Source organism: Mycteria americana, chromosome Z (genome assembly GCF_035582795.1).
Source record: "Mycteria americana isolate JAX WOST 10 ecotype Jacksonville Zoo and Gardens chromosome Z, USCA_MyAme_1.0, whole genome shotgun sequence".
In the NCBI taxonomy this organism is placed as follows: Eukaryota; Metazoa; Chordata; class Aves; order Ciconiiformes; family Ciconiidae; genus Mycteria; species Mycteria americana.
In genome coordinates this window covers 60758433-60780586 of record NC_134396.1, presented here as the reverse complement: position 1 = coordinate 60780586, position 22154 = coordinate 60758433, and the positions used below count along the sequence as shown (strand labels likewise).

Sequence of the window (22154 nt, the reverse complement as noted above, 5' to 3'; positions counted from 1 at the left end):
GCAATAATATACTACTGAAGTGAATGACAGTGGTAAAGGGATATTCCTCCACAGGAAATACTTTGCATCTGACACCAACCAATAGCTCCTCAGGGAAAAAAAGGCACCAATTTCTTAGCTGGCAGTTAACCAATAAACAAAAAAGTAATCTTGGTAAAATTAGATGAAGTATATAACTTCCAGTAACGGAGTTTGAAAAACAAGCATAAGAAATGACTAATATAAACTATTGCTTTAGGATTACTGCAGAAACTTATTGAGCCACCTTTCTCCTTTCAGTCTTGCCACCTGTTTGCTTTTCAGTTTTGAAGAGAAAAAAAGAAAATTCTACTCTTTCCAAGCAATTATGCAGAATGTATTCAGCAGAGAAAAAAGTATATTTTATCTCCCATTATTTCTATAGTTTAAAAACATTTTGATGGATATTTGCAAGAGAGATGCAATAAGCATGGTATAATTGTGTTTTTCCTTCCCTGACCCATTTCCTATTTATTTTTTGTCATATATAATATTCTATTGATTTGCATTAAGACAGCCTTTTTTATTAATTCTCTCCACCAAAAGAGTGGACATTGAACTGAGTGTTTACTGTGACAGCAAATACATTTCTGCATCTTTCAAGGATGTGTATGCATACAGTTCAGTTTTCTTTTCTCCCACATTAAATTAACAGATCTTTTTTTTTTGCTTGCCTATCCAGCAGGTCATTCTTGAGTCAAAGCATTGCACAGAGAATTACTTACACAATGTTAGCAGCCATTGTATAATATGAATGGACAAAGTTCACATAACTTGGACAAAGTTCATAATATCACATCACCTCTAGGTACTTGTATTCTGAGTGAATTTGGTTTTATTATCCTGTCTTACTAAATCCATAGGCTGTACTCTGTTGAATTTTACACTGAAAACTGAATATTTGTTGAATTAAGTCAAAGATATAACTGATATATATTTTTAGTAAGATATTCCATTTCTTTATCTAGGTACTGAGGGACTAGTTTGTAGAAAATAAATAATTTAAATTCTTTCTCTTGTGTACTTTTCAGAGCTTTTGACATTTTTTGAGAAATATCACTAGTTAAAATTTGACAGAAAAAAGCCCACTGCAATTTAGTGCCTGGGGAATATCCCAGACGGAGGATAGTTAATTTCCTATGGCTGTCTTACAGCTCACCAAGGAAGCCTGACAGAGCACAAGTGGTTCAAAGAGGACTTAGTTTCAGCCAGTTTATCTCCCAGCTGGGTAGTATTTCTTATTTCCCTGTGAAGCGGTAATAAATCTTGGTAGTTGGCATTCCAATATAGAGACATTATACAGATTTTTCTTTGAACTGTGTTAACTAATGTGACACTCCATTCTGAGCAGATTGATGGAACTGAACGTGAGTTATGCATGGGAGATATTTTATTCACATTTAATAGAGAAATTCTTGCATATATTTTTTAACTTAGGACAAAGTAACTAAGTAATTTCTTTCCACAGCATCACTCAACAAAGGATTTGCCAGATAAGAAAAGTAACTTTTATTGCCACCCTGATTATACACATTACAAACAACATACAATGAAAATAGATTTGCATTCCATAAAACTCTGCTCTACTTTTACCTCTGAAGGAGAATAACATACTCTAAGCTGTCTGCTTAGTTTCTTAAAAGCTTAGCTTAGAGTTCTGCTCTACAAATAATCGGCCCCGTACCATCTTTACCAATATGTAAGTCCTTATGAGAAATATGTGTGGATTGTGCATTTGACTGAAAGCATGATATGACTAGTTTCATACTATACATATGGTATGCCTGATTTTAAATCAATATCAAGAAGAAAAAGGTTGGAGAAGACAAGAACTTGGTGCAAAGGGTGACTTTGCCTTAATCCTGACTTCCATTATGTTTCCTAGTTACTGTTTGGAAATGAGCCAACTTAATTCAGAAGTATGTAGTTTATTTTGTGAGATCCTGAGTTTCTTTTTAAGGGAATAATTTGTGGTTTTTAAAGAAGTGAAATAATGTAATGGCATTTAATTATACCACACTTCAGAAAGTGCTTTTAATTTTTTCCTTTAACTGAAGAGTCTTTCAGCCTCTATCTAAATAAACTACAGCTCTATAGTTTGGAGCACAAGCAGCCAGTGTGATTTCCTCAGCGTAACTGTCAAGGAATTAAGAATTAAGAAAAGAACAACATATCCAGTTAAATATGGGAATATTTTGAAAAGAGATTAGCCCACTATTCTTTTAGGATAGAAAAAGTAAAAGATGAAAACCTGTGTTTAACAAGTAAGTTAGTGGCATTGTACTATCGTTTAACCCATTGTTTTAATTTAACTTATGATTGATTTTGAAGATTTCAATGAATATTTTAATTAGCACGTGTCCAATATGCAAGCCTGCCGCAATTGAGTTAGGCTTTCTTCCACAATTTCATTTGGGATGAAAAAGACAGGTTTACTGTTTTAGTGCTTCCCTACCTTGTAGCTGGAATATTTCCTTTAGGGACAAATTCAAAACAGACATAGAAAATAAATTAAGGTTTTGCTTTATTTTATCATTCCCCAAATTAGTTAGTTTGGCTAGGTATCTTTTTGCTTTGTAAACTCTCTAATTTTGTTTGGAAAGTTTGAAAATGTTTAAAATAAATTAGAATATTCAAATTAAAAATGTTTTGTTTGACCTAGAAGACTGTTCAACTTTTACCTTTGATAAATAGCACAAATCCCAAACAAAATGTCTTCAACAGGCAACAGCAAATTAATTTTTAATTAATCTATCTGAAATACTAATGACTTGGGGAAAGTGGGATGTAGTTCTACATATATAATTTGTAAAGTGCTCACTTGGTTTCTATTCTCATACAAGAATAAGCATGAAATTTTTACGGTACTGTATCAGCCCCTCCCAAGCAGGTAAGCATTTGGGGCTTTTTTAATATTATTTTGTTTTTTTAATAAGAGAGAAGTGACTAAATTTAAAAGTAATTACATTTCTGTATTTCTGATATGACTGCTCTGGCTGATTCTCATGAAAAATTATTTCTGTGATTCATGTACATTTTACAATTACTCATGATTTCCTGCATAGTTTCCAACTCTCTTTGTGACTCCACACAAAAAATAAATAGCATAAATAAAACAGCATGATGAAATCACTGCCTTGTGTGTGTGTTCAGTTCATTCTATTTGTAACACTGGGCTGAGATATAGGGTAGTTTTTTCCAAAAGGAAAAGTGCCATCTACTGAATCACCAAAACAAAATTTTGCAGCAACTTGAGAGATTTTCCTGAGAGATGTCCTTTCCAATTACTGATTAGGCCAAGTCTTACTCAACTTGTGAGCTTTAATGAGATCATAGCTGGCAATGGTATGGTTGAGTGCCACTTTACTTCACTAAGTATTCATTTAATGTGTGTTTGTTTTTTGTTTGGGTACTTTTTTCTCTATTAAAAAGTGTTAGTGGAAGATCAGTGAACTGCACTTTGAAGGTCTTAAGCTTTTAATTCCAAAATAACTTTCTCCCCCAACTTCTCCCCAAGATTTCTGGGGAGACTTCTTGTGCATCCTCTGCATCTCCTTAATGGCCTACAGAGGTCAGACTTCCAGCAAGCAGTTACTCCTCTTTTCCCTGATTAGCCACCTCAGGTTTGGTGAAGGTACAGACAGAAAGACTTCAAAAAGAATAAACTGATAACATACTGATAAATAACATTCACTTGCAGAGACAGAAGGAAAAGAAATGGAACAACTAGTAGATAACTTTCGTATGGGACACTACATATTAGCTAACTGAGACATGGTTTAGCACGGTATAGCACATTTTTTAAAGGCATAAAATTGCTTTCAAGACCAATAGGACAATGAACTTTACTCAGGACTTAGAAAAGCTGTCAGTTTTTTTCAGGGATAAGCAGTAGATACTTGGATGAATACAAAATATCAGCCACTATATAATCCTGCACAGCTCTTAGAAGAATGTCACTACAAAAGTGGAGGGATTGGTGAAGTGGACATGAACTATATCTTCAAAAGTTTGGGAAGTCTCCAAACATGGCCACAGGATTAAGGAAACTTGATGACCACCGGATTATGGATAAAGTCCTGTCATGACTTAAAACTAACTGATGAGATAGAACAGGAATCAATTTTCCCTTCTTAAAGTAAAAATATTTAGCAGTGAGAGGTGCCAGGGCTTTATACAAAGACAATAAAAAGGTAAGTAATTGTGTAGGAAAAATATGTCTAATCACAAATTAGGCTAGACAAAATTTAGGCTAGACAAAATTTAGAGGTCTTAGACAAATTTAGACAAAAATTTAGATAAAATTTAGTAAATCTGGTAGTAATTTTGTGACAATGTTGACGATTTCTACAGAAATGTAGTAGAAACCATCCCTTACCTATTTAAGCCATGTTATGTATAGGTATATACAGTATGCTGTCATACAGTATCCTTAACTTCTGTCAGAAAATAGACTTTTTTCTCTAATTATAGATTGGATATGTGCTGGCTTCTGCTGGATAATTTCACTGATAGCTTTTCATAAATGTTTTCTTTTTTTCTGTTCATACAACGCTTTTGAGGAATAGTATTCAAACATGTTAATTAAAACTTACTCAACAACTTGTGGGCTGCTTTTTTCCTAATTTAGTGGTGACTGCAGTTTGGAAATTCAGCTGTATTACTTAGCTAGCTTCAAAAATCATATGATGTTGTTGCTCATACAGAAACAGTTAAGCAAAAATAACCAGCAGGAATGCTTTTAAAAGTCAGTGTTGGAAGAGCTTTTGCTTTGGTGAGATGAAAAAAATCTACCATGAGACTTGAAGAAAGTCAAGAGGAAAGACATGGGCTCTTCTTGAACATGGCCTCCTTGAAATTGTTTAAAAGGTCTGTGAGACACGTGGTGGCAGGGAGAGGGGAGAAATTCCAATGTATGCCCACTAACAAATTATTTCAGCCAAACATTGCAGATTTTATAGTGGTAAAAAGTGGAAAGGTAATTACACCTAACTCAAGACAGTAAGAGGTGCTGTCAGCCCCTGCCTATTTGTATCCCAGTCCCACACCCTTCCCAGAGACAAACTGTTCATCACCAAGTGATGTGCATCACCATGTGCAGACACACTGCTCTGGGCAAGGTTTCTGCTTTTCCCCTCCTGCTTTAGCTAGGTTAAAACATCTCAGGCTGCCAAAACTCTCAGAAGCGTTCACAGCATCGAAGTCAGTTGCAACCATGCAGGGCGATCCTCAAAGCGGGGCTTGGCTGCATGCCCTCTTCTTGCTGTTCATGGCTAGTGGGAAGTAGAAATATCTAAACCAATTCCTTTTACCTGAATGTGCCACCTTCTGCAGTAAGATGCAAAACCACGAGAGGTGAGTGGTATCTAGCAATCTCTCCCTTTTGCCCCACAGATCAATCTCTGAATAACGTAATCAAAAGCAGCACGGGCCTCTACTTCACAGAAAGAGCCAGGTAGCGTACTCATAAAAGCTGTTCTGGCTCATGCACGTTTTTATTTCTATCTGATGAGATGCACCACCTTTACTTTTTGACTAGAATAGGGTATACTGATCACTGTGTGTTTGCAGGGCAGTACATAGGGGTGTGCAATGACATGTAAGTGCCTTTTACAAATGTGGCGGCATTTACAAAACGCCGTCCTTCCTATAGCCTCCTTGCAGCAGCAAAGTCCAAAACGAGCACCGAGGAGCCCGGACGGTTACTTTACAGTGCAGAGGTGTGCGAGCGTCACCTCCCAATTACGACTTTTTTCACCAGAAACAGGCACTGTTGTTTGTCTCCTTCGACGGGAATTTTGCCATGAGCCAGCCACTATAAGTGTTCCCTTTCCTGGGGGGCTGTTTTGGCGGGTAAACATTTTTCTCCTGCAGAGCTAGTGCAACCACCTCCCGCGCCCGGGGACCACCGGGGGGGGCCTCCGGAGTGACACAGCGCCGTGCGCTCGCCCCCCTGGGCTGTCGAGCAGGGACGAGGCAGGGAGAGCGCCTCTTCCGGAGGAGTCGCCCTGCCTCCCCCGCCCCCCGGGGAGCGCGGGCGGGGGCGATGCCGCGGGCGGCGGGCGCTCCTCCCCCGGCCCCTCTCCCCGGCCGGAGCCGCAGCCGGAGCCGGAGCCGGAGCCGGAGCCGGAGCCGGAGCCGGAGCGGGCGGCGGCGCGGGAGGGGCGAGGCGCAGGCGCGGCGCACGGCGGGCTGCAGCCGGGCCCCCGCGCCGCTCCCGGGAGTCGATGGCAGCTGCACAGCGCGGCCGCCCGGCGGAGCGCGGCGCGGCTCGGCGCCCCCGGCGCGGGATGCGCGGGCGGGCAGGCGGCGGCGGCGGCAGCGGCTGCGGCAGCTCCGGGAGCCGGAGGGACGGGGCCGGGCGGCCGGCGGCCGCCGCGCTCGCCTGACCTGCGTGCCCCCCTGGCCGCGCCGGGCTGCCCCGAAGGATGTCCGCCCAGTCCAAGGGGACCGCATCCTCCTCCTCGTCGCCGTCCGAGGGGCCGCCGGCAGCCTCCAAAGCCAAGGTGAAGGAGCAGATCAAGATCATCGTGGAGGATTTGGAAATAGTCCTGGGGGACCTGAAAGACGTGGCCAAGGAACTTAAGGAGGTGAGAAGCGGAGGGCTGCGCGGACGCGCCCCCGGTCTGCCCCGTGGGGTGCGAGCACCCCTCGCCCGTGGGCCGGGAGCCCTGCTCCCCCCGAAGCGCCGCTGCCGCCCCAGGCTCTGTTCACCACTTCTTCACCCCCAGGTCCAGCAACTGGTGTCCGGGCTGGGCACGGCGCGGCCCCCGGCCGTGCTCCGGGGCGGGCGGCTGTGCCTTGCTGCGGCGCCCGGCGCTCCGGGACGGGACGGGGCGACGCGGCTGGAGCCCCCTGTCCCGGGTGCGGTGCGTCCCCGGGGCCGGTCGTGCTCCCCCGGCTGCGAGGCGGCTCTTCCCGGGGACTTCCCACCTCGGCGCACCCCTCGGAGTGTTTTTTTTTTTTTCCCCGGGAGGCCGGGGGTGCCTCTCCTGCGGTGTCCTCGCTGGGCGAGGAGGGTGTTTGGCGGAGCTGCGGGACCCGCAGCCCTGCCCGATCCCGGGCTGCGCCGGGCCGGCATCCCGACGATGGGAGAGGCGTCAGGAGCGGCTCCGCTCCCGCTGCAGCGGGTTTAACTTTTCGGCTGCACGGTGCAGCTCCATGTTAACCCCCAGGCAGCAGCCCGGCCCGGATCTCCCGGCCGGTGAGGGCGGGGGGTTCCCGCACCTCCCGCACCCGCCGCCCTGGGCGAAGTGTCCCTGCCTGGCTCGGCAGTACTGGCGCGGCGAAGTCTGCCTCTGCCTCTGCAGGCTGCTTCACCGGGAGCTGAGCGCCCTGTTTATCATGCCTATCTGGCAAGATTGCCTTTGCAATCTTCCTTTTGCCGGTGGCGAGTGTCATCTCCCCTAGGTTAATCTGCAGGCGGAGTGCGATTACCGCGGGCATGTTCATAAGCACGGAAATGCTGTAGCTGAAGGAAGCAAATTTGGCTGTCCTTTTGGAGATTTCCACGTTATCTTGGTTTTGCTACACAACTGGTCGACAGATGGTTGGATTATGCACTGAAATTCAAGTCCAGAATCTCTGTGCATTGCTTTATAATCCTGTATTTGACATTTATAACAGGCTGTGTTTTTTTGCTATCAAATATTAGTTTTCTATTTTAACAACATTGTCAACAAGTTTCATTCAACAGACTTTTGCCATCTGAGGCAGTCTGAAATTCACTTGGTGCTTCCTATAATGTTGGAAGATGTATAAACACATGGCTCACTAATCATAGCTGTTAAGACTTCTTTCTCACCCGCAATTCAATTTCTCCTTCTTTTTTGAAAATATATCTATAATTTCTCTTTTCCTTAACGTGCTGCTGTCTGTGCTTTGTCATTTTTTGAGATATTTTGAAGTGGAAATAAACATTGTTTGTAGGGCAGTTCTTTCAACGTTTTACAGACTGATAGAGCAAACTAGCTTCTGTTGCTGCAGAAGCACATTTTCAGGACCTGGAGAGGATGTACTGTGATCTGTCCCATGAATGTAAATCATTCTCTGCACATAATCAGTCCTAGCTTTCCTCTAGTGAGCAAACAAGATCACTGTAGATGGAGGTCGTATGTCATCATTTACTGTGGCATGTTTTATCTAAGCAAACTTGTCTGTTCTGGTTGACTGCATCTGTGAAAAAGAACTGGGTTTACCTCTGCTTGATGGGGAAATGGCTTGTGTGGAACTCCTTTTGCCAAGTAGAGTGAAATGTAAAAGGGGAATTGTAGAGAAATGGCACTGTAACTCTTTTAGGTATGTACCTGTTGAAGGGTGCAAGGATTGCCAAGAGCATCTATTTTGAGAAAATACAAGTATTTTTATAAAAAGGATAGTTAAATCTTGTTCGTAACCACACGAGTTTTTGAGTAACGCTTTTCTCTAAATATGTCTTACAAGGATGATAGCTGCGATACTCTGACAAACAAGGGTTGCATATGCAATTATCTGCTTGCTTGCAGTATTATCATGATGTGTTAAATATACTTTGTATGGCATTTATTTTGAAAAGTCTGCAGAAGTTTGCCACCTGAGTACTTCCAGTTATCTGCCTTTTGTAGTATGGACTAAATCTGTGCAAGATCTCTTGATGCAGCTGCAATGTATACCTTTTTATGTGAAAGTGAGTTACTTTATGATATTACAAGCTAACAATCAGTCTCTTTCATAGGTTGTTTGTAGGTCTTAGAAAGTGTTGACAGATCTTTCATTAAAGCATGTAGGAAGTTGGTCTATAGTCAGTTTTGGGGTATTATACGCAGAAGTATACATATGCTTCATTTGTGGTTCCTTACTGTTGGACCAGGCAAAGTGATAAACTGGAGGATGTAAGTTTGCACTTTCCATTTTCACTACAAATTCTGTTCTGGAAATGTTTTGGCTACCCTTTTTTTCATTGGGTGTTTGCTGCAGTCTGACTGTTGTGCTACAACCTTTCTGTTGTTCATTCCTTTTTTTTTTTTTTAATTAGGAATATAGTGTTCTGAAAATAGCCTTTCATTCTTTTTATTACTGTTGTGTTAAAAAGGACTTCAATTCTGCTGTAGTGGTACGGCATGAGGGCTTTTTTTGTGCAGTTACAGTAATATTTAGTTGTGATGTTGAAAATATGCCATTTGTAGAATCTTTTTTTTTCTATTTATGTCTATCTATTTGTTACCCTTAAATATAAATTATTTAATTATTTATTAGTTTATACTTAATGTAGCACTTTAGGTATTGAGATAGACTGAATGTCCTTTCCTAGCGCCTTTCAGTTTCTTTAGTAAGTTTTTATATTCAAAGTACTGTCAAATTAAAAGATAGTTTCATTGCTTTAAAGTGAACTTTTCTATAACAGTAAGGAGTATGGCTGTACAAGACTTGTATGTCTTGTTACATTTAGCTTGTTATAGTTACGTTAATATATTTGCATCTGCCCTTTGTTCCAAAGCTTTTTCTAATTGATGCTTTAACATTTTTTGTATGTGAAAGGGAGGAGTGGGGAGAGGATGGGGTGTTAAATCCAGATGCACAAACCATGAAGGTTATAAATTTTCTGTAAAAACACGTGACTAAATCATGTGGATTAAAACAAGTACATGTTAGGAGTTACTGTGTCTCGGAAGTGGAACATCTGTCTCTCCCCCCCCCCCGCCCCCCCCCCCTTATTTATTAGTTTGGTTGCTTAGGCTAGGGTAACTACAAGAGACTAAGGATGGAGAGGGGGGGGTGATTGGAAGACATGTTAGGATGGAGTGGTGCTAAGTCCGGAGTGTGAGCTCACGTATGGCTAGTGCTCTCTAGGGTGCAGTGAACTAAGGAGAGACTTGTCCCCTTTTGTCTCCTTGCCAAAAAGAAACACAGGGTGGGTGTGTACCAACAGTGGGATGTGTTTTTGTGCTGGAAGAAATGAATGAATTTAAAATGGATTGAGTGGCTGTTATTTGTTACATATTCCAAAGAAAAATCAAAGGAGTGCCAGAGGATTGAGTAAGACTGACTATTCCTTTAGTCTAGGCTATTTCAGAATTAAGTTGGTAAAGCCTTAAACTTTGATTCTCCTCCAGAGGATTGGATAAAATACCTTTTTCTCTGGAGTCTGTCTAGAAAGATGGTTATTATTAAGTCTTGCTTTGCAGATGATATTTATCTCTGGTACCTAAATAATGAGGTGATCAACACTACTGGAAACCAGAAGACGTGTGCTAATTAAACTATTTTCAACGTAGAATGTATGATGTAGCCCTAATTCTCTGATGACTTCAGAAGGGACTGTAGGAGATGTGCCTGCACACCTGCGGACAGCAGGGCACAGAGATCTGTATCATCTTAATACTGATAGTATAATTTTTAATAATTCCGTGCTTTCACATTTTATGATAATGTTGCACATTTCTGTAGCCTTGCTCTTGTTTACATTAAGGAAATACTTAACTAAATAATCTGATAAATACTTTTTGTAGTAATAAGAATTCATCATGCAGAACAAATTCCTGGAAGTTATGTGTGAAACATTTGCATAGCTTTTAATTGGCTAAATAGGCTTCAACCTTTTATCGAAAGGAAGCAGCAGTGTAGCTATTGCCAATGTTTAGAATAATCCAAAATGGAGGTGCAGGAGAAACAGAAGCCCTCATAGGCATTGCACATGCATCAGTAAATTTCCAGTCTTTCTGAGCCTATCTCCTCTACTTTAAATCTTCCAAAAGTGTCTTGCTGACAGAACAAGTGAATAATCCAACCTCATCTGATGGACAAGTTTATTTTCCCTAAAGATATAATCTATAAAATTTGGGTATGACTTAACAAATAATGTTTTCTAAGTGATGATGAACTAGCAGATGCCAACCCCCCCCTCCCCACAAACACCATGACAAAGTTTGTCACGGGGTAGATGACCTGATTCCATAACCAGGCCAGTCATCATTCTTTTAAGTGGAGGGTGGTCATGTATTCCATAGTCTTCATTTCTCGATCAGGCCTGCAGGAGCATATTACAATTTCAACACTGATGTTTTCTATTCTGTTTTTGTTTTTGTGTTCAGCTAACAATCCAGATGGCAGGAAGGCACTTCAGGTTCTTGCCTGTTAATCCAGAAACTAGGAAGCTGTGGTTTGTATCTACCAAGAGGATTAGAGCAGCAACAATCAATCATGTATCGGTATCTCTGATGTGCAGGCAGCAATACAAACATGAATACAAAAAATGTTTTGGGTTCATATTGCTGCATGAAGTCTAGGGGGGGACGTATTACAACATAGGTATAGAATATATTATATAGAAACCTAAGAATAGGTAGAACAATAGCAAAACATTTTAATCCCTTCCTCCTTCTCCTGCTGATCCCTTGCCTTGTCTCCTTTTTGGTCTCTCTCCAGATGTCAAGGACCTGCTGCTCCTTTTGCTAGGTAGTGGCAGTTGAAGGAAGAGGTTTTTGAGCATACTTGTTCCTACCATTAGAAATCCAATAAATGCAGATGCCCTTCCTACATATGGATTCTGGATGCTGGCCCTCTTAACAGTGTTTCTCTTGGAGTCTTGCTTAAGTGGATACTCTGTATATGCAGATCTGGTCAGTGAGATGTGAGAGGGACTGAAGCTTTCTTGTGATTTTTATTGCTGTAGCTGGGGTTGTGGTCCAGTTCAGGCACCAGGACCAAGGTGTTGTATGACTAATGGCATTGTCCATTCCAAAACTTGCTAATCTCTCCAGCAGAAGACTTTTTTTCTGATTTCTTATTGCAGTCCTTAGTGACAAATGCAATCATGAACTGTACCTGGATGTTTATTGTAAGTGCAGAGTATGAGTCATTATGTAAGAGAAGCGCTGCACACCAACTTCATTGTGATCTGGCCAGGGGTCCAAACAGGGCCATAAATAGCCATTGCAGGTAACTGAATCATAATTTTCCTTTCCATTTATTTCTTGTGGTCTATGAAGCACTTACAGAGTTATACACAACAAAAAAGTGCAAATGTATTAAGATAAAATTCTTACACTGGTAGTGTCAATAAAGCTAATAGAGCTAAAGGGTAACTGTGAACCTTAAAAAAACCCCACGTTTTAAGGTTGTCAGGACATTTTAAATGCTGATATATGATAAGGTAAGGTTGCTCCACACCTGATTGGTAAGCAAAGCTACCAAGAGTTAGTAATTGTATTGTGTAACACAATGAATAGAGTATCTAGTGTACATATAGAGCATTGCTTGTTAATATCAAGAGGCTTGACAGAGGGAAGCACACTGTCAATTTATGCTAGCTATTTTGTTTTTATAAACACTCATGTCAGCTACTTCATTCCTTTTATGCAGGACTAAGCTCCTGATAGTAATGTGTATTGTGCAACCATGAGCTAAATAGAGCATATATAAATTAAGTTTTCAAATAAAAACAGTACTACAGTGAAAGTATGTATCCTTGTGCTAAAGTTTGAACTTCACACAATCTGTGCACTACTGACTGTGATACGGAAAACAAAAGTAGTGAGGCAGAAATTTCAGTGTGTTGCAGTCAGATTTTGCCATTGACTTCAGTAGGAACAAAAGCAAGTTTAAGGGTGACAGAAGTTTGTTTTGGGCTGCTTCATTTTTATTAAAACTTCAGAATTCAGAGGAATCAGTTGCTGCCATGTGTATGTCCGAATGCATCATACAAAAACAGTGACTTGGTTGAGCACCATCATTGAAGTTCTGCAAATTTTTGCCAGTTTCCTGTGGAAATGAAACAATGCTTCTGTTCCCATTACTCACATTGGACAAAGTTCTGGAATAGCCTTCCCACTACCAGTCAAAAACTTCCAGCCAAATTACTACTCACAGTTGATTTGTACACGACTAATTAATACTCCTCTTGGGGGAGGTGCGGGAGAGGTGCAAATGTTGTCCCTGAGTTTAAAGAGTACTTTCCTATAGTGCCTATTTCACAATACCTTTATGAAGAGCATCACTATCCTCTTCTAGTTTTCATTTCTTTTAGAGCTGCAAAATACTCGTGGCTTATCATCTTCACTGTATATTATACCTGTTCTTTGAAAGCCAGGTGAACTAAATGGTCAGTGACCTCACAGGTAGCTCATGTGTATCCTGCTCAGGTGTCCCCATTTTTTTTCTTCAGTAGAGGTTATTGCTGTGAGGCAGATGGAGTGAAGGGGTCTATTTTGCATATATACTGCTGTCCTTGCCACATAACCTGTGGCTGACATTCAGCCATGCAGGTTAACACTAGCTTAGTTACTTATACGTAGCTAGGGCTTTGTTTTATTCTGCTAGTAGTTGGGCTTTTTGTTTTGGTTTGGTGCTTTGTGTGGTTTTTTTTTTTTTTTTTAATAGATACAGTAAATAGCAGCTAATGTATGTTGTTTTCTTAAGGTAAAAGTCTTGAGGTAGTGTTTCACTCAAATTTCACTGTAGGGTGCATATTATCAATGGTACTGAATCTTTAATATGTTAGCCATGAATATATGATAAGGGCTACAGCCCATACACGCCTCCTTCTCTGACAGCTCATGTCCAGCTCTGTACATCATTGACTCTGGTCATTCTTGCTGCAACTACCTGCAATGCTTCAAAATGCCCTTCTTATTGTACTCAGGGGAAGAAGAAAAGCAGAGCCTGCTTCCGCTGTGGAAGGGCTGAGAAAATCCTCTAGCAGATCTCTCACTACAGCTTCCCTGTGTCAGGTCATGTGTGTGTGTTGAATGACTGGGGTGGGAGGGCTTGGTGGCTGAGCCGCTGGCATTCTGGTTTGCTTTAAAATTACTGTACTGCAGCTGATGGAAGCAGTGAGGAGCAATTGCCTCCAAACAGGAATAGTACTGTCAGTTGTTACTTTTGCAAAAATTATAGTATGTTCATATGTCTTTAAAGGTTAACAAACTCATCCGTTGTTTCATGCAGCATGTGCCACATTGCATTATGAAGACTGAGAGCACTGATGTTGAATCATTTCCAGATCTCATTGTAGATTATTTCTCAGTAACCTGAAAAATCCTGCAATTTTAAAACACCTTTGAGTTTTTCTCCTTAAATCTTTTTTGATAAATCTGCAGTAATTATTTTAGTCTTTCACCTATGATGGTATTAGGTTCTTCTCTGTATTATAGTCTGTTTACAGTTCTTTCAGTGAACAGTTTCAAGGTAGAAGCAGAGTAAGACATCCTTACTTGCACTGTAATCATTGGTGTTGTAAGTAAGAGAAGAAGATAGTTTAATACGTCTGAAAATAGTGTGAGAAGTTTATTATTTGTTTAAAGTGAGACCATCTGCATGGGGCTCCGGGACTTTGATGTGGAACCAAAAACTAGATTTGGGCTTTCTATTCAACTGCAGGAAGTGAGATAAGTGCTTGAAGTATTCAAAATTTTGGTACCTAATAACAGTTTATACTTTACTGGAAATGGCACTGTGTTAAAACAGGCAGCTTATGTGGCCTGAAAGATGCAGACTTTAAAAACAAACAAACAAACTGAAAACAAATGAACAGTTTGGGCTTGCTTCTCCATTGTAATTTGTTGGTTTATACCCATGTAAATGTGTCCTTCTGTGTAGAATTGTTGCGAAAATGTGAAAAATCAAGGTCAGTATGTTTTTTCTTTACTGCAACATAACAAAAGTCGAGTATAATTCTTTCTTTGCATGCTTTGTCATTGAGATTTTTTTTTTTTTGTGAGATCCCTTCTGCTTTTCCTTGCCTTTTTGTTAAAACCAGGCAAAAATAACACTTTTTTTGTGCTAGTTCTTTGAATTCTTGTAAGAGCACATGCTAATGAGAGGGTAATTGTCCAGCTAAATTAACTACTGAAAGTTCAGTAGTTATTGGACAAATAATTGAAACAAATATATTTATTTTTAATTATAGAATCACAGTCTGGTTGAAGTTGAAAGGGACCCCTGGAAATTGTCCAACCCACTCAAGAGTCAACTAGAGCAGGTTGCTTAGCATCTTGTTCTTGAATATCTTCAAGGATGGTGACTCCACAACCTTTTTGGACTACCTATTCCAGTATTGAATCACCCTTACAGTAAAAATGTTTTGTCTTGTGTCTAAGTAGAACTTCCTCTATTTCAATTTGTGCCTGTTGTCCTCTCATTTAGTACCACTGAGAAGAAGGCTTCGTCTTCTTACTCCTTCCAATCTAGTATTTGTACACATTGGGATAAGATTCCCGAGTCTTTTCTTCTCCAGGCTAGACAATCCCAGTTCTCTCAGCTGCTCCTCATATAACAGATGCTTCAACCCCTTAGTTTTCTTCCCAACCTTTTGCTGGACTAGATCCAGTATGTTTATATCTGTCTGGTACTGGGGAGCCCAGAACTGTGCACAATACTCCAGATGTGGCATCAAATAATCAGCTATATATTCAGTAAAAATGCTATGTTACAAACATTAGCTTCCCTCAATAAATATTTCTTTATCTGAAAATTTTAAATTAGCTGAAAAACATTTTTTCTATTTTTTCATTAAAGTTGCAGTAACAAATGGTTATGGACTTCTCACTGCCTGTGATCTGAATCTGGATTTTTCTTCCTTTCAGACAGATAAAAGATTTGCAGTATAACTCCCTGTATGAACATAACGGATGCATACACCAAGGGTTTGGAGCTGGTGTTTGTAAGTGAGTGCAACCACTGGAGCATGTATGTGATATTAGGCAGTGATGATGCGAAGAGAGGGCTGCAGCTCCTTCTGCTTTTACAGAATGCCACTCCTCCCTAACATCTCTCCATGAAACTATCATGTATCCTTTTCCCCACCTCCAAATGAAATTGTCCAGGCAAACCCAATGTAATTACTCAAATTGCCTTTGTGAACCATTCAGATTAATTTTGCCCCTCTGCTCCAACCTCTGTAGATGTCAATTTTCACTTTGATTTCTCATATTCTGTTGCATCATACTAATCTCTCCATTTCTACGAGGCTTTTTGTTTTCTTTTCCTAGCCTTTTTCCTCTTTTCCCTCAAAACAGTTTCTGGTGCTTCTGCAACTTCATCTACCTGACTGTTAGTAGCTATCAAAACAATATCTGGCTTTTTAAACATTAGAGTTCTTGTCTCTCCATTCTTGAATGTTGACTCAGGAATGTCAACGTCCAAGTTTTAAGATTGGTCTTAAGAATTTCAGGTGGCTCTGGCATTCATCTGAGCCACACACACAATTGTTATCCTTATGCATCTTTTGCATGCTAATAGGAGATTCTCCTGTGTAGGACCTGGAAGCATTGTTAGTATTTTTTTCTAGCTCAATTTCCAATCATCTGGTATAGCAAGTGAAAGCTGTGTTGTTTGAATTCCAAAGTTATCCAGGTTGTTATTACAAGCAAAAGCTTTTCATTTAAAGCCCGTGATAGGTTAAGTTAACATTGGTTTCCAGCTTTCTAGTTCAGCATCCAGAATGTTTTGAATTCATTGCATCTTTTCTCAAAATACTACCGTGCTACTCTCTTAAGTAAATGATTTTAAGTTACCAACTAGAGTGCACTTCATTCTCTAGGTTTTTTTACTGATGATTGTGGAGACCATTTGAATGGGATAAGTTTATGACAGCAGGTGGTCTCTGCTAGTGCTACTGAGTTTTATCTGTCATAACTGGAGTGGTATAGTCTAGGCTTATTTGACTTTCATTGCTTATAGGTAATTTTATGGGACGGTTTTAAGGTTCAGTAAAGCTGTGGCATTTGGATAAAGAAATGTCCTGTGTATGGACACAGTGTCTGGTAGTTTGCATAATTTATTAAGACTAGGAAACTATACAAGCATATGTATGTCTGCTGAAGTAATAACTTTGGTTTCTTGAAATCAAATGGTACAGATGGTAAGGTGAACCTGTAAGGCTTACAGAAAACTAGTGTTTGACTAAACTGGGAGGTTTATGTTGAGGCAAGAGGTGAGGAGGTTGTGATAGTTATAGCGTTTGTTGTTACCTGTTGACAATAGATTTGCACGTGCTTGTTTTTCAGATGGTGGTTATTTGTTTCTGTCTATTAAAAAAAATTAATAGAATTTGAATGGTTGGATTGTAAGCACTTTAAATCATATGCAAACACTTTAATTAATATTCACTAGCTGTTTTAAATCTTAGCAAGCAGAGCCTTTGCTGATGTGATACAGTGTAACCATCAAGGTATTTGACTAAGCTGAGACTTTAAATTAACTTGATTAGTATCATGGAAAATATAGTGCGCTGCAAAGATATATGAGACAATATAGCTGCACAAAAAAACCCCAACCCCCAAGGCAATATATTGCTACATGTAGTAATCTTTAAAGTAGGGATGGAAGGATGAGTTGCACAACAAAAAGTCATAGTACTTCAGGTGCTGAGGATGCTGAACTAGAAGAAAAAAAAAATACGCACAGGAGTGAGAACTTCTTATTTAATACAGACTTTACAGAGTCTGTTTCTTTCTTCAAATTAAAACAGCAAGAACAAGACAGTAAAAGTGATACATTGAAAATATTCAGGTTTGTCTTTGAGGAACATTTGAAGGATATAGTGAAACTGAGGACACTGTAATGCAATTAGAACAGTGGCTTGAATGACTTTCCCCCTTCTGTTTCTAAGGTGGTGTACAATGAATAAACTTAATTTGGCTTTGATAGAGCTGTGCCATCTTCTATTTACTGCCCTGCTGTCCTTAAGCGGTGCCAGTCATTCTGGAGATTTGATATATATGTGTGTGTGTGTGTGTGAAGTTGGTGTCTGATTCACGTGATTCATGTTCTTCATTTCAGGAGAAATTAGAACCACAGTACTGGTATAGACAGTAATGTGTATGAATTGCAATGATGAGGTTCCAATTCTTTTATCTAAAGATTAGGTTCATTGCATACCGAAGAATTATGGTCTAAGATTGAATAAAGCTAGACATACGTAGGAATTTTACATTTAATGTTAGGTAACTGATGGAAATGTCTTTTAAAAATCTCTAAAAATGTCTTCTAAAATCTTAAAAGTCCTTAAAAGGACTTTTAAAATAATCTGTTGACTAGTGAATCTTTTCTGAGTGTTTGTTGCAAGATTGTAAGTATTACAGGTAGCATCCTAGTAGAAAACCTGACTGTATCTTAATGAGTGACTGCTGTATACTATTTCTAGGAGATGAACACTTGGCTAGCATCATGAATGTCTACTTCAAGTTTCTTACGAATTAAAAAAAAAAAACAAACAGCTCAATCACAGTCAAAGTTTATTCAGTGTATACCACCTTAGAAATAGGGGTCACTTTTATAATACTTTCAACAGAATATTAAATGTACCTAGTCAGTTATTTTCTCCATAATTTGGTCGTCTGCTTCAAACTTACATCTGGCTTAGAATATAAATTATTTCTGAGATAGAATGTTTAACAGATATTAGTCAACCAAGGGCATAAAATAATATACTAAAAGAAAAAGTTAATAAATAACCCTCTGGATTAATTCTTTCGGAATTGATGCTTTGTATTACGGAGTCAGGTGTAGTTAATAATAATCTATTATGAACAGAAGGAAGGATCTATATTTTTGTAGATCTTGTGGATCATTTGCTAAATGTGAAGCATGCTTCTGTTTAGTTTTTGCTACTTCTGACAGTGACATCTCATGATATAGCATTAATGTCCTGGTATTATGTGACAGCTTTTCAAACGATTTTTGTTTCTTTTATAGCTATCTTTTGAAAGAGTGGCAAGGCTCAGAGGGAATTGGGAACATTGTTGAGCCTTAGTTTTCTAAAAATCAAGTTCTTGTTTTAATGACTGTTTGTTTTGCACAGGCAGAGTACTTCTCCCATGTTCATCTATTATTTCTCAGCTTAATTTTTTAATCAAGAATGAGGCATCATTGTTATCACTGTGAATTACAGATATGTTATGTCTTCCTTCTATGCATGGTACATAATGAAACAAAGTTGTCTGTTACTTAAATGCTAATATACTCCAATTAAATCTTGATCAAGTCGATTTTATGATAATTAAATGTCTATTTTGAACAGATTAAATTGTTTCCTTGCTTTTTGTACAGTAACTATAGTCTTGCAACACTTCAGTACAATTTTTCATTGAAGAACTTTGTGTTAGACTTTGGGAGCCTGTATGGCTAGAGGACAAGACGTGGGCGTTTTGCTTTCTTCTGACAGAGCAGTAGCAAGTCTATGTGGCTTTAAGGTTTTCTTCCGATGAAGGACATGTTCTTGGAGTCTTCATGTGCTTCCTACTGCAGACTGCCATGTAATACAGACATAGGAAGCATAGTACAATGTTTTTGTGAATGTAAACTCTTTAATCTAGGCAAAAAACCCCAACAGGCAAACAAATCAACAGTGACAAGAAAATTTTGTTAAAATTTTAGTAGAAGTACAGATTAGGAGGAGGTTTATCACTAAGTCTTTTCCCGCTACCAGTACCCTTATCTTTGATTTCCTTCTGCTTCTGATTTTTGTATGGCATTTATTTGAGATGCAAAATATATGTATGATAAATTAACATACACAGAGCACTGTGTTGTGGATAGACTACTTGCAGAACTAGTCTCCTGTGACATAGATATGTGCTTTACATAATTGTCTCTGTTCATGCATGTATGTCCTCTAGTGGAAGTGGTTGCGGATAACACACAAGGCATCCTCCTTAGTTTTTAGGAAGCGCATCTTGTTTCTAGCTCTGTAGAAAGAGATTTCTCTGAAGGAATGATTTTCTTTAAGGACACCAAAGGGGAACAGATTACCTTAGTGTTTTCTGAACCACATCTGAGGAATAATGAAACTATAAAAGCTCTGTAGAGACTTGCAGGCTAAGTAGACGTATTTGCAGGATGAGATAGTGTGGCCCTCTGTATCATTGCGGTGTGTGCATTATCAGGAAAGAAATCTTGAAAGTGAATAGTCTACTTTCCTAAATGAGAAGGCAAACATGTTGCATTAAATTCAGCAAGAATGTAAGAGTTTCCTTTTTAGAAAGGCCCTGTGTTGTTAGTCTCCAAAGAATACATTCTGAATTAATGTTGACACAGTGTTATCATCTTGATTTGCAGACTGCTCTTGGGCCTCTGCTGCTCATCCTTGCCTTGTGTAACAAGATTGGTAATTTTCACTACAGGTGTGAAGAAAATCATAACTATAAAAAGTAGGAATAAGAATTATTTGTGAAACTTTTTAAGTCTTGGTAAAAACTCAGGATGTCAGAGGTGCTGGAACTGTTGACATAGAATGAAGAACTTGGAGACAATGCAGGACGAAAGAAAGGAAGAGAAAGGAGGGATGCTGATGGCGAAGGAAGGAAGATGGTGGAAAAAAACCTTTGTCTGACAGTTTTTCCAGTTAGAAAAGGAAGATGAAATTGGACTAAAAGAGATTCCAGCCATAAACCCAGCTTATGATATTATCTGAAATGTCATAACTTTACTGTGTGGTGGCCTATGTTTTATTTAAGAATAGATGACTGGCAAGAGCAAACTATGTCTCTCAATCCAGGACCCTTCTATTGCAGGCAGATCACATGTTTCTTTGTGAGTTTATCTAGCTCCATTTTAAATATATCAGTTTCTTTTGTTGTTGTTTTCTTCCCACTGTTCCCATTGGAATATTATTTTATAACAATTGATGTAACAACTTTGAATCTTTTAATCCCCCCCCCCCCCCAGCACCCAGGGTTTTTTTGCTAGTGTTGCCACTTAGCTCAGGTAGCTCTTGAATATTTCTTCCTCTACCTGTACTTGTATGTTGGTACATTAGTAAAGAAATTCTTATTCCTTTTGTTAATTTGATACACTCTCTCTCCATTTGACGAAACAGAGAGCTTTTCTATCTCTGTTTTGATCGAGTTAATCTTCATAGAACATTGCACAGTGTTGCTTATCTTTACTGGAGCTCTCTCTTTTGCTACAACCTGAAGTTGCATTTCCATTTTGGTGTCAGATTGGCAGCTGACAGCCATGCTGTGATCACCTTGTACACAAAGGGTCTTTTCCACACAGGTCTATGAATTAGTGAAGTTCCAGTCTGTAGCACAAAGCTATTTAGTTTATCGTCATGGTTATGACGCATGTTGCATTTTGCACAATGGGAATTTTATTCCACTTTCAAGTGTTGGTGAGATTTACTTCATTCCCGGTGTATTGCCTCCTAGCTCTGCTGGATCAGCAGATTTCCTCAGAACATTTACATTTGTGACAGGGTAATTAATAAAAATACTGTATGACATCAGCCAGTCTGGTTAAGGAGTTTCATTGCTGTTTCTTCCTGACCCAAATCTACTGCTTTTTGCATGTCTAGAAAAACAGTTAACTATAAAGTAATCAGCAATCCACCTGGAGGTGGCTTTTCAAACAGTATATACTTAAGTTAGGGAACATCTTGCCACTATATATTAAGGAAAATATGAGTTTTCATGCGTTGAAGATGTCAGTGGACAAAATTAGTGAGAAGGATCTCTCTAAATGCACAGAAAAGCCTAGAAGCTGACTAAATGTATAGAATGAAGGACATGTCTCAGGAAAACCCTGGGCCTCCGGTGTTTGTAGCCTGGGAGACTGCTTCAGGAGACTACTCATTGTGCTCTTCAGCATCTGTTTTTGATCACTGTTGAAGACAAGATGATAGGCTAAATAGAGGTTTGGTCTCATCCAGTATGGCCATTTTTATGTATTTTGATTATCATAGTTAGCCAATTTTATTTACTGTTTTTATTTCTTTCTCACAGGCATTTCCAAAGTCAAAGGGTTTCATTTTAGGTTTATCAGCCTGTAGCTGCCATCCTTCCATTTAAATATAAATGTAAGATAATACTTTTTCTCTGTCACCTGGTATCTCATTTGACTGTCAAGATTAAAACATCTTGCTGCTGGCCCTGGAGATAACTGTGTCAGCATTTCTAGAGCAGCACAGCTGAGCTCATCCCATGCTGCTCACCTCAGTGCATTGAGTTTCTGGGGTTTCATTTCTGTCTCTGATGCTTGGAGTTTAATTTCCATTGTCCATATTGCTGCTGGATAGGCATAACTGATACTCAGTGTAGGAATAAAAGCCAAGTAGTTCAACCAGCTCTCTTGAAAGCTAATACAAATTAAAATTTGAGGGCCACCTGTCTTTAAAGTATACTGGCAATGATATTCCTTACTTTTCTTCAGCAAATCTG

At 39.5% G+C, this 22154-nt stretch overlaps 1 protein-coding gene across 2 annotated transcripts in view; it reads left to right on the top strand.

Annotated features, from left to right (window-relative positions):
• The first annotated feature begins 6284 nt into the window (after positions 1–6284).
• Positions 6285–22154, top strand: part of PRR16 (proline rich 16) — a 174123-nt gene continuing 158253 nt past the window's right edge. For both annotated transcript variants that reach the window (XR_012779046.1, XM_075527496.1), the window contains exon 1: positions 6285–6608. Coding sequence is in view for 1 of the 2 variants with exons in the window: in XM_075527496.1 (XP_075383611.1) it covers positions 6447–6608 (162 nt within the window). In the remaining variant the exon portion in view is untranslated. The remainder of the gene's footprint in view (positions 6609–22154) is intronic.